The following is a 14644-nucleotide window of genomic DNA, read 5'->3' as shown; positions in this document are numbered from 1 at the left end:
ACTGGGGAAGAGTGTCAACTACAACGTAAACTGTAATCCATGCAGTGCAGCAGTGCTCCAAAATGTGTTCACCAAATGCAGTGAATGTGCCACAAAGATGAAAGAGGTTGTTGATGTGGGAGGAGTGGGGGTGGGGGGGTGGGGTGTATGGGAACCTCTTATGTTTTTTAATGTAATATTTTGTGTGATCTATGTATCTTTTTTAAAAAAAGGACAATAAAAAAATTTACTAAAAAAAAAAAGTCTCTGGAGACAGCCCAAGGTGCTCCCTTTGTCGTAAAACGCACAGATTTACAAACTCCCCGCGGACTCTCAGGGCCTTTTTCCTTGTTGACGAGTCTTCGTCTCTTTCTGCCTTTGGCCTCTGCTCATTCTGGATGGATGGGTGGTCCGTCCACGCTCCTGACCACAGTCCTTGTTACTTCCTGTTGGCTGGCGACGGGAGGATGCGCGACGCCGCGCGGCTGATGCGCTCTGGCCAGGGGGCCTGGGCGTGAAACCCCCTCTCTCCGCAGGCGTCCAGCGTCAACGGGACCGATGACGAGAAGGCCTCCCACGCCGGCCCTGCCGACGCCCACCTGAAGTCCGAGAACGACAAGCTCAAGATCGCCTTGACGCAGAGGTGAGGGGGTCTGAGACCCGCGTCTGTTCGCTCCAAGCGCAGGGCTTCCCGCACCTCTCCTGCGGGGCAGGGCTTCGGGAGCTGGGAAGGGGAGCCTGGGTCCCGCCGGGGTGCAGTCCCTTTGCCCGCGTCGCGGGAGGCCTGCTGGCCCTCGTTCTGTCTGGGCAAGCACCCCCGCATCAGTTTGTGTGTGTGGGGGAGTATGAGAGTGAGGTTGTGTGTGTGGTGTGATTGGGTGTGAACTCGCGTGTATGTGGGAGTGTGCGAGTGTGTGAACGCGTGTGTGAACTGTGTCTTTGTATCTCGAGAGCGGGGCCCCCTTCTCACAGGCCGCGTGGACTTCCCGGAATGGCTTGGCCCGGTGACCGCGCTTGGAGCCGCCGTCTCCTGCGTGTCGTGCTGCCCTGGCCTGGGCTCGGCTGGCTTCCCGGAACCTCCTGCAGCTGAGAGGCTGCTCTCCTCAGAGCTGTCCCTGTAAAGGGCTGCGGTATCTTAGAGGCCCTCTGTCCAAATTCCTCCACTTCACAGATGAGGACACTGAGTCCAGGTGGCCCCGTGATTCCTTGCCCAAGGTTGCCTGGCTAGTGAACCTTCCCTCCCCGCGCTTCCTGGTCTCGCTCCAGGATGCAGGTGCTGCCTCCTCAGGAGCCTTCCGGAGCCAGCCAGCCATACACCCCACCACACGCCCCCGAAGGCTTGGCGCCCCTCCCCGGCTCCGCTGGCCTGGCTCGGGCTTGGAGCGTAATTCCTGTGGTCTGACCTAGGAATTCCTGAAAGTGTGTGTGGCTTAGCTCCAGCCACCTGCCTTTGAACGGTGGGTCTGTGTCCGGTACTTCAAAGGGCACAGCCATGACCAGTCTCTTTTCTGACTCACTGGACAGTCGTGAGGGCTATTTTTGGTGGCTTAGGTCACAATAGGCTGCTTGGATGAAAATGTTTCACCCCTAAAAATAAATGTTTTAAAAGCCCAGTTTAATGAACAAATGAATTACAGGAATGAGCAATGAAGTCATGTCCCTAAATCAGCTTAAATCCTCAGCCATCAACTCCAAAATTAATCGGGTAATAATAACATTTTGCTTTTATTTTTTTAAGTCTCAGCTGAAAGTACGTATTTTCCCATCCCATCCTAGTAGGCCTGTAAGGCTGTGGGATGAAAAATAACAGATTATTCAGATCCAGTTGTGGGTTACTTAAAAGAGAAAAAGAGAAAGTCTTCAGAAAGGACTGTCCTCAGGTAGTGTAGATTAGGAACAAGGGACCTTTCTGACAGACCATCCCGCACAGCCCTGCCCCTCGCCTCAGTCCCGTTCAGCGCCACAGGCGTGAGGGCTCCAGAGCAAGGAAAAACAGGGCGGTCCAAAGGGAACTGAGGGGAACCTGATGCAGTGTGTGTGTTTGTTTTAAACTTTTTCCTCCCTGAGCCCCTAGAATCAAAGAAAAAACACAAGTTCTCGTGGTAATGGTAGAGGTGTCTGTCGGCCGCAGGCTCCCAGGCCTGAGGTGCCGCGGGTCAGTCGGGGCCGCCCTCACACACACGGTTAGGGGGTCAGTCGGGGCCGCCCTCACACACAAGGTTAGGGGGTCAGTCGGGGCCGCCCTCACACACACGGTTAGGGGGTCAGTCGGGGCCGCCCTCACACACACGGTTAGGGGGTCAGTCGGGGCCGCCCTCACACACACGGTTAGGGGGTCAGTCGGGGCCGCCCTCACACACACGGTTAGGGGGTCAGTCGGGGCCGCCCTCGCACAGCTGGTTAGGGGGTCAGTCGGGGCCGCCCTCGCACACGCTGGTTAGGGGGTCAGTCGGGGCCGCCCTCGCACGCGCTGGTTAGGGGGTCAGTCGGGGCTGCCCTCGCACACATGGTTAGGGGTCAGTCGGGGCCGCCCTCGCACGCGCTGGTTAGGGGGTCAGTCGGGGCCGCCCTCGCACGCACTGGTTAGCGGGTCAGTCGGGGCCGCCCTCGCACGCGCTGGTTAGGGGGTCAGTCGGGGCTGCCCTCACACACGCTGGTTAGCGGGTCAGTCGGGGCAGCCCTGCACGCAGCGGTCAGGAGCCCGGTTCTGCCCACACCGGAGGCCCCGCGCTTGCTCCGCCATCCTCAGGACCTCCGCTCTCAAATCCAGTTCCTTGGAAGGGTCCAAGGAGATGCAAGTTATTGTGGGATGTTCTCATCCCAGAGCAAGGCTGTTTTGTTTGTTTAAACCTGGGGTCTGTGGGCTCCAAAGAGGGGTGTCAGGAGCTTGTCGAAAGGGTCCGTAGCTGCCACAAGACCCCCGCAGGGCTCCGAGGCTCCCCAGCCATTCAGAACTACTGTCCTTGGGACTCTTTTTTTTTTGTCAGAAGAAAATCCTAAATCCATTTTATTGCCATCCCCGTTTCTTTAACAAGAAAGAAGTGGACAGGTAGCAAAGTGGGGTCCCTGGGGAAGTGGGTAGGAGGAGCGCCTTCGTCACACCTGGTGGCCGCCGTCCTCACCTCTGACTCTTCCTTCTTTAAGAATTCTGTTCTGAAGGGGCTCTAAGGAAAGCAGCCCAGCAGGGGGGTATGTCCACCCACCGGCGGGAGAGGGCGGGTCCCCTCTGGGAGTCGGCCGTGGGGCAGCAGGCTCTGGAGCAGCAGGACGGCCCCTCCCCAGACACCTGCCGTGGCGGTCACCGCCCTGCCCCCCGCCCCCCAGTGCCGCCAACGTGAAGAAATGGGAGATGGAGCTGCAGACCCTCCGGGAGAGCAACGCCCGCCTGACCACGGCACTGCAGGAGTCGGCGGCCAGCGTGGAGCAGTGGAAGAGGCAGTTCTCCATCTGCAGAGACGAGAACGAGCGGCTCCGGAACAAGGTGGGCGCGGGCATGGGCCGAGGCGGGCGCCCGCCCGCTTTCCTCTTCTCTTCCCACCCCCTCTCTCGTGCCCCCGCTTTCTGAACTTGCCCCGCCTTTCCTGGTAGGAGCTTACCCACACACATGACTCGGTTATTGCTTTGCTTGACCCGAGTTTGATTATCCCTGTTGCCACTGCAAAGGTAACTAGAGATCTGAGCTCCGTTTTGTGCCTGCGATCCTAGCTGTGGACAAGCCTCTTATTCTGTGGCCTTGGGTTGGCATTTTCCGGGGCTCAGGGATCTCCAGTTCAGAAAAGGGCTGCAGAGGATCTGGCATGAGCGGCGAGGTAGGCATTGCCCGAAGCCCTGCCTCCATACAAATCGTTCCCTAGGGGTTCTCTTGGAGTAGGAGGGGAGCTGGGGAGAGCCTCGCTGGGGGCTCGGGTGCCCTCGCTCCTGGCGGCAGCCTGGCATTTTGATCTGCTCAGGACGCCCATCCACCCCAGCCTGCCCCACTGTCACCCCCCGTCAGTGGCTGAGCTGCTGAGGGAGTGGCGGGGGGGCTGGCATTCCCAGTTGAGGTCCCCAGGTCTGCTGTGCCAGCCGCGTTTGGGTGGTCTGACCATCAGGCGACACCAGGGCCTCGGCGCCTGCTTCGTCAGAGCGGACTTCAGGGCACCTCCGTTGACCCGCGCCCACTCACTGCTGCCCCCATTCACAGCCTGCCCTGCCCTAATGGTGCCCCTGGAGACCCGCACTCTGGTCTTACTTTGTACTGATGGCACTTAAGGCGGCCTCGTGTCATTTTCTCAAAGCTTCTCGTGTTTTCCATTTAAACGGCCGAAATGCTGACGGCAAGGGGCCCCGGGCCAGCTGCTGATGCGGCAGGTTCCCTTCCAAGGCCTGGCAGGCATGCCTGCCAAAGGATGGCCCTCTCTTTTTTTCTAGCTAAGAGCCAAGTTTCTTGCTCTACGTCTGAGTGTAAAAACCAAAGGGCTCTGGGGAGGTGGGGCTGTGTGTCCCACGGGACCTGCTCCTACAGAGGCGCTTCCCTGGGTAGCAGGGGTGACACGCCCTGCTCCCTGGCTGGGCCACATCCCAGGGACCACCCGGCACCCTGGCTGTTGAGGCTGCCCCACTGGTGGGGGCTCCACAGGCCCCCCAACTGGAGGGTGCTTCGGTCCCACCATCACATCCCAGCCCTCCCCGCACACGTGCCCATGCCCCCCGAAATGCTCAGTGCCAGGTGGCCACACAGGGGTGTCTCACCATCGGGAGCCTTCTGAGGGGTGGGGCTTGGGAAGGAGCAGACGGCACAGCTGGGGGTTTGCCACCACGCCTGCCCTCTGTGTCTGCCCAGGGCAGGCCCCTTCTGCGTGCGGCCTCCAGGACGGTTGTCATTTTTTAAAAAATTTATTCCTCTCCCCTTCCCCGCCCCAGTTGTTTCCTCTCTGTGTCCATTCACTGTGTGCGCTTGTATTCTTGTCAGCAGCACGGGAATCTGTGTTTCTTTTGTTGCATCATGTTACTGTGTCAGCTCTCCGTGTGTACGGCACCATTCCTGGGCAGGCTGTACTTTCTTTCACGCTGGGCGGCTCTCCTTACGGAGCGCACTCCTTGTGCGTGGGGCTCCCCTACGCGGGGACACCCCTGCATGGCATGGCACTCCTTGCACGCATCAGCGCTGCACATGGGCCAGCTCCACACGAGTCAGGAGGCCTGGGGTTTGAACCGTGGACCTCCCATGTGGTAGACAGGTGATCTATCCACTTGAGCCAAGTCCACTTCCCGGAGAAGGTCATCTTGATTTAAAATGCTTTCGCCCCACTGCCTCAATCCTCTAAGCAGCCCTGTCTGAGGGCAGCAGACTGGGAGGGGGTCACTCAGTTCCTTGCCCTTTGGCTTAAGTCCTTGAGATGGAACAGAATAATTCAGGACAGGCTTGAAATGATGTTAGAGAGCCCTGCTGGGGAGAAGCAGGTAGATTTGGGGGACCTCTGGCCCCTGCTTGTGACAGAGCCTTAAGCCAGAAGTCTATCCCGAAGCCAGGTTCTGCCGCCCGCAGGGAGTCACGTGGAGCTTGTTCCGGGTCACAAAGAACGATTTGCAAATGGGTTAGTGCACGGTTTGCGTTGAAAGGGAACGTCCTGGTTTACTGGCTAAAGAAAACGAGTCCCGCTGCCTCACGCGTGATGTTTATTAAAGATTGACGAGCTGGAAGAGCAGTGCAGTGAGATAGACCGTGAGAAGGAGAACAACACGCAGCTGCGGAAGAGGATTGAGGAACTGGAGTCGGAGCTCCGGGAAAAGGAGACGGTGAGTGGCTGGCCGGGCCGGGCCTGGGGCTGACCGTCGCCCAAGGACGCAGCCGGTGGCGCTGGGGCGTGGGGCCGGCTGCTGCTCGGCCTCAGCCTGGAGGACAGGGCACACGGACCCCAAAGCAAAGGCCCGGCAGGCTGTGTGGCCTCCTCGTGACATTTGCCAGGCACCCATCGGGCTGGGAGCGCATGTAGCGTGTCCCAAAGCAGGAGACTTGTACGGCTCGTCCGTCGCCAGAAGTTGGGCCCTGCTGTCCAGGGAATGCAGCCATTTGCTTTCTGGGGGTCTGGGCAGCCAAGCGCACGTACGCCATGGGCAAGGCGCCAGCCCTCTCTCAGGCTCCGCTTCCCCGCTCAGAGGGACGCAATTAGGGACCTGGGAGCCGGAGGACACCTGCCGGCTTCGGTGCTGCGTGGGCTCCGTGCCATAATGCGTCTCTCTTAGTTTCGGGGCTGCCCTAAGGAAGTACCAGGCCTTGGGGCTCGAAACGACAGGCCTTCATTGTCGCACAGCTGTGGGGTCCAGGAGTCCAAATTCCAGGCGTCGGCGGGGCCCTGCTCCCCAGAAACCTGTCGGGAAAACCCTGCCTGGCGCCCGGGCTCCTGGGCTTGGCTGGCAGCTGCGGCGCTCAGGCTCTGTCCCCTCGTCAGATGGCGGTTCCGGCCCCGTCGCGGGTCTCGTTTCCCTCCTCTTAGGAGGACGGCGGTCATAGATTCCAGGCCAACCCCGCTCCCCTGCGACCTTAACTAATTCCATCTGCAGAGGCCTGTGTCCACCAAGGCCACCTTCGCGGGCACGGGGGTTGGGAGCTGGGGGCACGCTCCAACCCCTGACAGCACGGAGCCCTGTCAGCCCTCAGATTTACCTGCTGCTTCTAAGTATTACGTAGTCGTCGTTATTATTCAGGCCTTACGACTGGAGGCCCGACTTGGTGACTGTCGCGAACTTGCCGTGCCTGACTGGCTTCCCTGTTTCTTTTCTAATTCCCGGCTCACGCAGGAGTTGAAAGATCTCCGAAAGCAAAGCGAACTCATACCTCAGCTCATGTCGGAGTGTGAATACGTGTCTGAGAAGTTAGAGGTAAGGGCGGGCGCCCAGGGCACCTCGGCGGAGCAGGCGGCCGCCCCCCATCCCGCCCCGGAAGTTGAGGAGGAGCGGTTTTCCCGGTCCGTTGGCCCCGTGTGCAGTCTCGGACCCGCCGTCCTTCGCCTCCTCTAGCGGAGGCGGCCTGCGCGTGGGGCGGCGCGGGCCCTCTACCGCCCTCGGAGGTCCCCAGGAGCCGCAGGGGCCGGGACAGGCCTCCTCGCCAGCCTGGGGCTTCTGCCCCTCCAGTGAGGCTTCTCCCGCGCCCTTCGGGGGTCTCCCGCGGGGCCATCCCGATGCTCGGGCTGCCCCTGACTTATGCAGGCATTGTATCCTGCCAAGCCCTTGGGAACCAGGCTCCACAGAAGCGCCCCGGGCTCTGTCCGGGCAGCCCTCGGTCGGGGGCTCTGCCTGTCACTTCCTGTCACCCCCAGTCACAGGCCCACGTGGGGGCATTGGGACGTCTCTGGGGGCCCCAGGTCTGGTCAGGCCGTAGCAGGCACCCCCACCCCTCTGCCGCCCACCCCTTCTTCTCTTGTTTCCCTCCAGGCAGCAGAGAGAGAGAATCAAAACTTGGAAGACAAAGTACGGTCCCTGAAGACGGACGTTGAGGAGAGCAAGTACCGCCAGCGCCACCTCAAGGTGGAACTCAAGACCTTCCTGGAGGCGCTTGACGGCAAGATCGACGACCTCCACGACCTCCGCCGCGGCCTGGCCAGGCTGGGCGCCGACAACTAGGCCCGGCCGCGCAGCGGCGCTGCTTCTGGAAATGCAGGCGCAGCCCGTCGTGTTTCCACACCAGCTGTGCCGTCCACGCCGTCCTCCTCGGAATGGAAATCTCCTCCGGCCCCTCTGGCCTGGTGAGGGTGTGGACAACTGGAAGATTCTGCCTCAGGAATCCAGAACAAGGTCTACCTTAAACGTTTATGCAGTCAGAGCAGGGACATTTATATCTTTCTTAGAGCTGTTGCAACCATACGAACAGAGTATTTTCTAATCCAAACACCAACACCCTTTACACCAGGCCATTCTGCTCTTTTTATTGAGTAGCGTTCAGAGTATTTGAGCGTCCACCAGGCACCAGTCCGTGGGAGCTGGAAGGTCACAACTCGCTCTCGGTGAGCACTGAGATGCTATAAAACAACCGCTTTCAGAGACTCGTGCAGAGAAAGAAGACCGGTTTCTGGTGGGTGCGTTTTCTGGCATGGGGATTGCTTGTATCCACGACACCCCCAGTTTGTACGGTTGCGACAACGTTCCTTTTCTTGGTTTTAATTTCCCAACAGATGACTGTGCTACGGGAACAGCACACAGTGAGGGCGCCTAGCACAGTGTCTGGCACAGAGTAGGTGCTTAATAAATATTTGTTCAATTACACATGTGAACAGAATGTAGTGTTTTAATGAACCCCCCCGCAGAGCCCCGGGCCCGCTGTGGAATACGCGCCGTCTTGGCTGTGCGGGGCCGGCTTCAGGCATAAGCGGGACTCGCTCTGTGGTTGAGGGAGGGATCGCCTCTGGGGGCTCACGGGCAGAGGTGGTGGCTGTGGGAGCAGCAAGAGCTGAGCTGAAGCCCCTCAGAGCCCAGTCCGTGGTGTTGAGCCCCAGGGGGGGTCTCTGTTCTCCAGGCGAGGGGCGCTGGGGCTTCCCTGCTGACCATGGCCGGGGGCTGCCGGGGACCTGCGGCGGGTCTGGAGGCCTGCTTAGGGCCGGCTGGGCAGGTCGGCGGCCCAGCACCGGCCGCGGCAGCAGCTCTGCCCAGCTCCGCCTGTGCATGGTCCGTCCTGCTGGGGAAGGGCCTGGAGCCTTAAGCCTCCCTTCCCTTACAGCCTCTCAGTGGGACAGTCGGCATTCGGGGGGCTCAGCATCCTTCCCGGGGAGAGGCGGGTCCGGTCACAGCAGGACGGTTTGAATTTCTGGCCCCACGCACTTCTCGATGCCTTCCGGGGAGCTTTCGTGTTCTCTTCTCCCTTTGAGAACCACCCAAGAGAATATCCCCCTCAGAAGAATGTTCTCACATGGTTTGAACATTGCCCTGATGCTTCTGGGTCAGTGAGCAAGCGCGAGGAGGGGACGAGGCGCACCCCAAGGCGGAGGTCCCCGTGGTGCGGCTCTCCCTCGCCTCACGAGACCACCTCTTGGGGCAGGGACGTCTCCTGCGGGATGGGGAAAAGGAGGGAAGGCTGGTGGCCGGGAGCACCCAGGCACGTGAGGGGAGACCCCCAGGCTGAGTGCGAGAAAGGGGGAGTGGAGGGAGAAGGGCCGGCGGACGTGGAAAACGTGGTCAGCCCTCGTGGGGATCTGGGGTTGGCTGGTGCGAACCTGCCCTCGCCCCAGAGCTCCACTTGGCTCTCCCACAGGCGGGAGCCGCTCCCCACTGGCCATGCCAGGAGCCTGGAGAGCTGGGCCAGCGGCGAGTCGGGCCTGTGGGGCCCTGTGGCGCAGTGGAGGGGTAAGGGGGCTCCTTCTCAGGCCAGCCTGGTTCACCCGTCGGACCCCAGAGCGCGTGGCTGCCCAGGAGCAGTGGACACTGGGATTCCAAGCACCCTCACCTTGGTCTCCAGGTGGCCTGGACTTCTGTCTCTGGGGGTTTATTAATCTAGAAGAAACCGTCTCAGCTCACGGGTCAGGTCAGCCAGTTCAGGCGACCTTGACAGGCACATCCAGTCCTTGGCTGAAGCCACGTGTGCGCGCTGACGGCAGTGACCAGGAGGAAGGCGGCGTGGGGGCGCCCTGCGTACAGCTGGCTCCTGGGCCCCTCTCAGTCGAAGCGCTTGTGAGCGAGCCCGCCAGACTGTGCAGGCCTGTCCAGCTCAAAGTGCCGGCCCCCCGGGACCTGAGAGCAGATGGGGACTCCCTCATGGGGAAAGGTGAGTTGGTTCGTCTGCAGAAGCGCTAGCTTTCAGTTCCTTCTGCTTTCTCTAAAGACCTTAATGTTTCTCCGTCCACTGTCTTTAAAAAAAAAATAGTGGCTCATGGGCAGTGGAGAGCCTGGCTGTGTGTGATGCTCTGGCCTTGCAGGGTAGCTTGGCACAAAGAAGGGGACCCCCAGACTCCACTCCCAGTGTTCACTGGGCCGGCTTGACCGGCCCGCGCTTGTCGTCGATGTCCAGCCGCAGCCTTGGCACCAGTGTCCTCTCGCAGTCATTATTTTAAGCTCAGTGCCAGCAGGGCACCAACTTCCACAGACATCAAAACCACGTGGGAGGTTTTGCGCCAGGACCCTGCCTTTTTGGTTCCCAGCCAAGCCGCCTGATTTTGACATCCCTTCCAAGACCAGTTGCCTAGACCTTGCTGAGCTTGCCTTCTGCGTCTCTGAGAGCTTTAACCATGGCAAGCCTTAACAATAACCACATTTGCTCCAGGAGAGGCCCAACTGCATACATTAAGAAGTGGAGATGAAGCCAGCCCAGTGTCCAGGGAATGGAAAATGCCAGAAGGACTGGTGGGGACGGCATGCTCAGGCCTGGAGGGAAAGAGAAACAGTGTGCCCGCAAGATCAGTCTCATCCTCTCCTGCATCATTTCAGACCTTCATTTGGCAAGTGAATTGGGCAGATATCATCCACCCCGTTTTGCAGACGGGAAGTGGGGACAGAAAGGGTACGTGACCTGCCTGGGGTCGCCAGGCTAGCGAGGAGCCGTGTGGACCCTGCTTCTCTCCTGGACCTCTTTCTGTGAGCCAGCCTCTGCCCTCCTTTCAGTGACACTTGGCTGCTGAGAAAAAATATTCCTCCTCTACGCCGATATGAGCACAGGGCAAGTGTATTATCCTGACGTATGTCCACAGAAAGGACAGTGCACACGTTAGCAAATCAGAGTTCTACTTAGGGCAGACACAGAGCAAGGGCCACCTTGGAAGGATTCCGGTTTTGCAGGGCTCGTCCCAGGGGAGTGTGGGTTAAAATGACGTCCGTCCTCTGAGAGACCGTTCTGTGGGCCCCACGCTGGCGCAGAGTTCCTCACTGGTGGCCTTAGCGGAGGTGGAGCGCAGCGTGTTCAAAACGCTCAGTAGGCCCTGCGTGCCTGGTGGTCGTTGGAGAGGGCCCCGGGGCTGCCTGTCGGTGCCTGGGCCAAGGTGGCCTGGGGCGGGAGGGGCATGTGGCGTCCGGCCTGCAGACTCTGTCCCCCTCCCACGCAGGAGCCGCACAGCCGGCGTGAGGGGGCAGGCAGGCGCCCGGCCGGTTGGCATTGCGCTCAGTGGGCAGCCTTCGTGGTTGACGTGGGCCTGGAAACTCCTGCCTGGCCCTGCTGAAGAGGACTCCTTTCCTCTAGGGAGCCGGTCGCAGGTGGGCCCAGGACTCTGGGCCCTCAGGTGTGGCCAAGTGCGCCCCAGCCTGTGACGTAGCGGTGGGCGCTCTGAAGAGTCCGCCCGCTAAGAGGGAGCTGCCCGATGCCCCCTGCCACCAGCCGGAAGAGGGTGGGTGTCACCTTCTAGAGGTGAGGTTGTCCTCTATTCATTCACCGGCAGCATCACCAAGAGTTTTTGCTAGAAGCTTACAAATCAGTGTCCGTCTAGTTTTAAATGATATGCGTGGTTTACAAAGATTCCCATTCCTGGGATGGTGAGCTGAGGGCCCGGAGGGGAGTCCTCTGTGGAAGTGTGTGTTACTAACCAGCCTTCCCCACACCTTCTGAACCATCTCAGAAATACGGGTTTCTCTCTGCTTCCTCTTTAAACACAGGCCAGCCGAGAAGGTGACATTTGGTCAGAATTTTGAGCTCCATGAAGTGTTCTAGTGAACTGAGCGGGGGGCGGAGATGGGGAGGAAGCTGCAAGGGCAAGTGGGAGAAACAACAAAGAAAGTTTTCAATAAAAGTATGTATCTCCAAGAGGAGACTTGCAGTCACCCCTCGGGTTGAAGTGTGGTTTACTGGCCTGGCGGGGGAGCAGCCGCAGTAAGCTAGGGTGGCTGGTCGGACTCACCGCCACCCCTGAAGGAAGCTCGGCATGGGCGCAGAGTGCCCTCGGGTCTCCCCTTCTCGGCAGCCATGCTTCCGCGGCCGCCCCTCCTCCCGGATGGCGCCACCCGATGCCTGTGGGGCGGCACCCTTCTTCTTCTTTCTCCCTGCGCAGGCGCAGGGCGGAAAATTCCAGTCTTCCCTTTTCCCTTCCCCTGACAGCAGCAACAGCCAGGCGTGGGCAGAAAAATCCAGTCTGCCCTCCACCCCAGCAACAGCAGCCACCAATCCCTAAACCCTGCCCCTTCCCCCAGCAACAGCGACAGCCAATCCCTAACCACCACCCCTCCCCCGTCCAGTTCCGCCCACTGACCTTTCGCCGGCAACCAATCAGAACAGGGCGTGGCTTCGACCAATCAGCCTTCCCCAGCCCCTATAAAACTGTTGCCTCTCCCTCAATAAAGTGGACTTGCGTGTTTACCTTGTCTCCGCGGTAGTTCTTCTGCCGTGCGCCCTCCAGTCCTGAGAGCCCCCGACAAGGGCCTGGCCTCCCTCGTCCCCAGTTCGTCGCCTGCTTCACCGGGCGACCCCTTCGTCGCCGGCTTCACCGGGCGACCCCGTCAGCCGAACCGCGCAACCCCTTGTGAGACCGATCCCTCGTCTGCTGCCGGACCGACCCCTCGTCCCAAGTGGGACCGACCCCTCGTCCCAAGCGGGACCGACCCCTCGTCCAGAGCTGGACCGACCCCTCGTCCGCAGCCAGACCCCACCTCTACCGACCGAGCAAGCCGCCGCAGTTGGCGCCCAGCGTGGGGCAAAGCAACCCCACCTCTACCGACCGAGCAAGCCGCCGCAGAGACTAGCATTCCTGGGGTGCTGGTATGTGCTGGAACCCGCTGACAGGAAGCAGAGGGCCTGGGTCTTTGGTCTCGTGTCCTCCAGGTCACGCACCCCTGGGCACTTAGAGCCCAGAGAAACCGGAGTCCAAACTGGTTATCAGCAGACACATCTGGCAGGTGACTGGCGGGACAGATGACTGGCTGCTGTGGGCACGTGTTACTGTTTTTACCATGTTGTACCATTTTTATATAAAGTCCTGACTTCAGATAAATTGTTGCAGCAGTGTCTTACGATGTGACAGACAAACAGGCCTTGCCTGCATCGAATGTTAGAGTCTAATGATAAATATGGGGTCGCAGGTGGAACTGTCCCAAGAATGCTGGGTTTTTTTTTCTTTTTAAATGCCTTTTTGGTATATAAATAATACTTTTTAAAAAAGGAAACTGCAGATGAGTTAAAAGAATCACCTTTTATTCCACCGTCTCACAATAACCACTGTTAACATTTTGATATCTTTTCAGACTTCTTTCTATGCATCTCTATTTGTTTTATTACTTTTTCTATGACATAGAATCATGTTAATCATAGTGCTTTGTAACTTGCTAGTTTCCTTCAACACTATATTGGGAATATATTTCTCTTTCAATAAGTATGCAATCATATCACTTGTTAATGTTTATCTAGGTAGTATCTTGGATACTTAGGTTGTTTCCAATTTTTTTTTTACTGTTGTAGACAAAGGTATAATGAAATCCTTTCTTCTAACATCTTTGTCAGTTTTTCAGAAAATTTACTTGAGATAATTTTCTAAAACTGGACTTTCTGGCTCAGAAGTCTGGGGGACATTACAAGTGTTTCCCCGTATCTACTTCTTCCTGGGCAGGCAGGAGACTCCACTTTCCAGCCCCTTGTCATCCCTCAGGGTCCTGTGACTAATTCTGAACTGTGAGCAGCAGTGACGTAGGAAGCTCCCGGGCTAAGACTGTGAATGCCCATGTGCAGTTTTCTCTCTTCCTTTACCTCAGGAAATGGTGGTGTCCCAGGGGTGAAGCCTTTGTCAGCCTGGGTTCCTGGGTGACTCTGTGGAGCAGCCCTCCTTCTGCTCCCACCATACCCCCCTCACCAGCCTGCATGAGAAATGTAGAGTCAATAAAAAGTAAACCTGAAGTGTTTTGACACTGGGATTTCAGGGTGAATTTGTTACTGCAGCATAGCATATCCTAAGCTGACTAATATTTAAGACTTTGAATATATTTGCCTCAAACTGCCTTCCAGAAAGATGGAAACAAATTATACTCCCACCAGCAATGTGTGAGAATGTCTTACTCCTTTTAATATGCAATTTTGATTAAAATGTGGTCCTCACAAGCAAAAATGTTTATTGGATTGTATTCATTTGTAATTTATCTATTCATCTCCTCTGGCCAGCTTTCTCATAAGGTTTGTGGCTGTCTTGTTGATTTCTAAGAGTGTTGGTCATAGATATTGTAAAAATAATAGTAATAATAAGTTGTATGTGTAGCTTTTTAAAAGTGTTCAGACATTTAAAATATTTCAGTCACATTTTTTCCTTTGAGACTGCTGCCTTTGCTGCTGTGCTCATGGAAGCTTTCTATAGTTGTGATCCCAAGATTGTATAAATAGTCACTAGTATTTGATTCTTATTTTTTCTTTTAAGATTTATTTTACTTACTCCCCGCCCCCCTTGTTGTTTTGTGCTCACTGCCTACTCTCTGTGTCCATTTGCCATGTGCTTTCCATGTCTGCTTTTTTTTTCTTTAGGAGGCATGAGAAACTGATCCCGGGAAACTCTGGTGTGGGAGAGAGGTGCTTGATCGCCCGAGCCACCTCAGCTCCCTGGTCTGCTGCATCTCTTACTGTCTCTCCTCTGCATCTCCCTTTGTTGCATCATCTTGCTGTGCCAGCTCTCCGTGGCGCAGGCAGTCAGCTCTCCACGGGTGCGGGCCATCAGCTCTCCACAGGCGTGGGTCAGCCTGCCTTCACAAGGAGGCCCTGGGAAACGAACCCAGGGCCTCCCATATGGTAGACAGGAGCCCAGTC

The 14644-nt window shown here is 57.8% G+C and overlaps 1 protein-coding gene across 3 annotated transcripts in view; it reads left to right on the top strand.

Annotated features, from left to right (window-relative positions):
• The window catches only part of HOMER2 (homer scaffold protein 2), a 129865-nt gene extending 121645 nt beyond the window's left edge, over positions 1-8220 (top strand). For 2 of the 3 annotated variants that reach the window (XM_071214382.1, XM_004472075.5), the window contains exons 5-9: positions 516-622; positions 3304-3460; positions 5647-5757; positions 6760-6840; positions 7393-8220. In XM_071214382.1, the coding sequence (XP_071070483.1) occupies positions 516-622; positions 3304-3460; positions 5647-5757; positions 6760-6840; positions 7393-7581 (645 nt within the window). In that variant the 3' untranslated portion in view covers positions 7582-8220. Of the gene's footprint in view, positions 1-515; positions 623-3261; positions 3461-5646; positions 5758-6759; positions 6841-7392 lie in introns of all 3 variants that reach the window. The other variant, XM_012530485.4, reaches the window with a different exon arrangement.
• The last annotated feature ends 6424 nt before the right edge of the window (positions 8221-14644 follow it).

The sequence above is a fragment of the Dasypus novemcinctus genome, chromosome 3, assembly GCF_030445035.2.
Source record: "Dasypus novemcinctus isolate mDasNov1 chromosome 3, mDasNov1.1.hap2, whole genome shotgun sequence".
NCBI classification, from domain to species: Eukaryota; Metazoa; Chordata; class Mammalia; order Cingulata; family Dasypodidae; genus Dasypus; species Dasypus novemcinctus.
The sequence above is the reverse complement of the archived record's forward strand: the minus strand, read 5'-3'. Positions and strand labels throughout refer to the sequence as shown.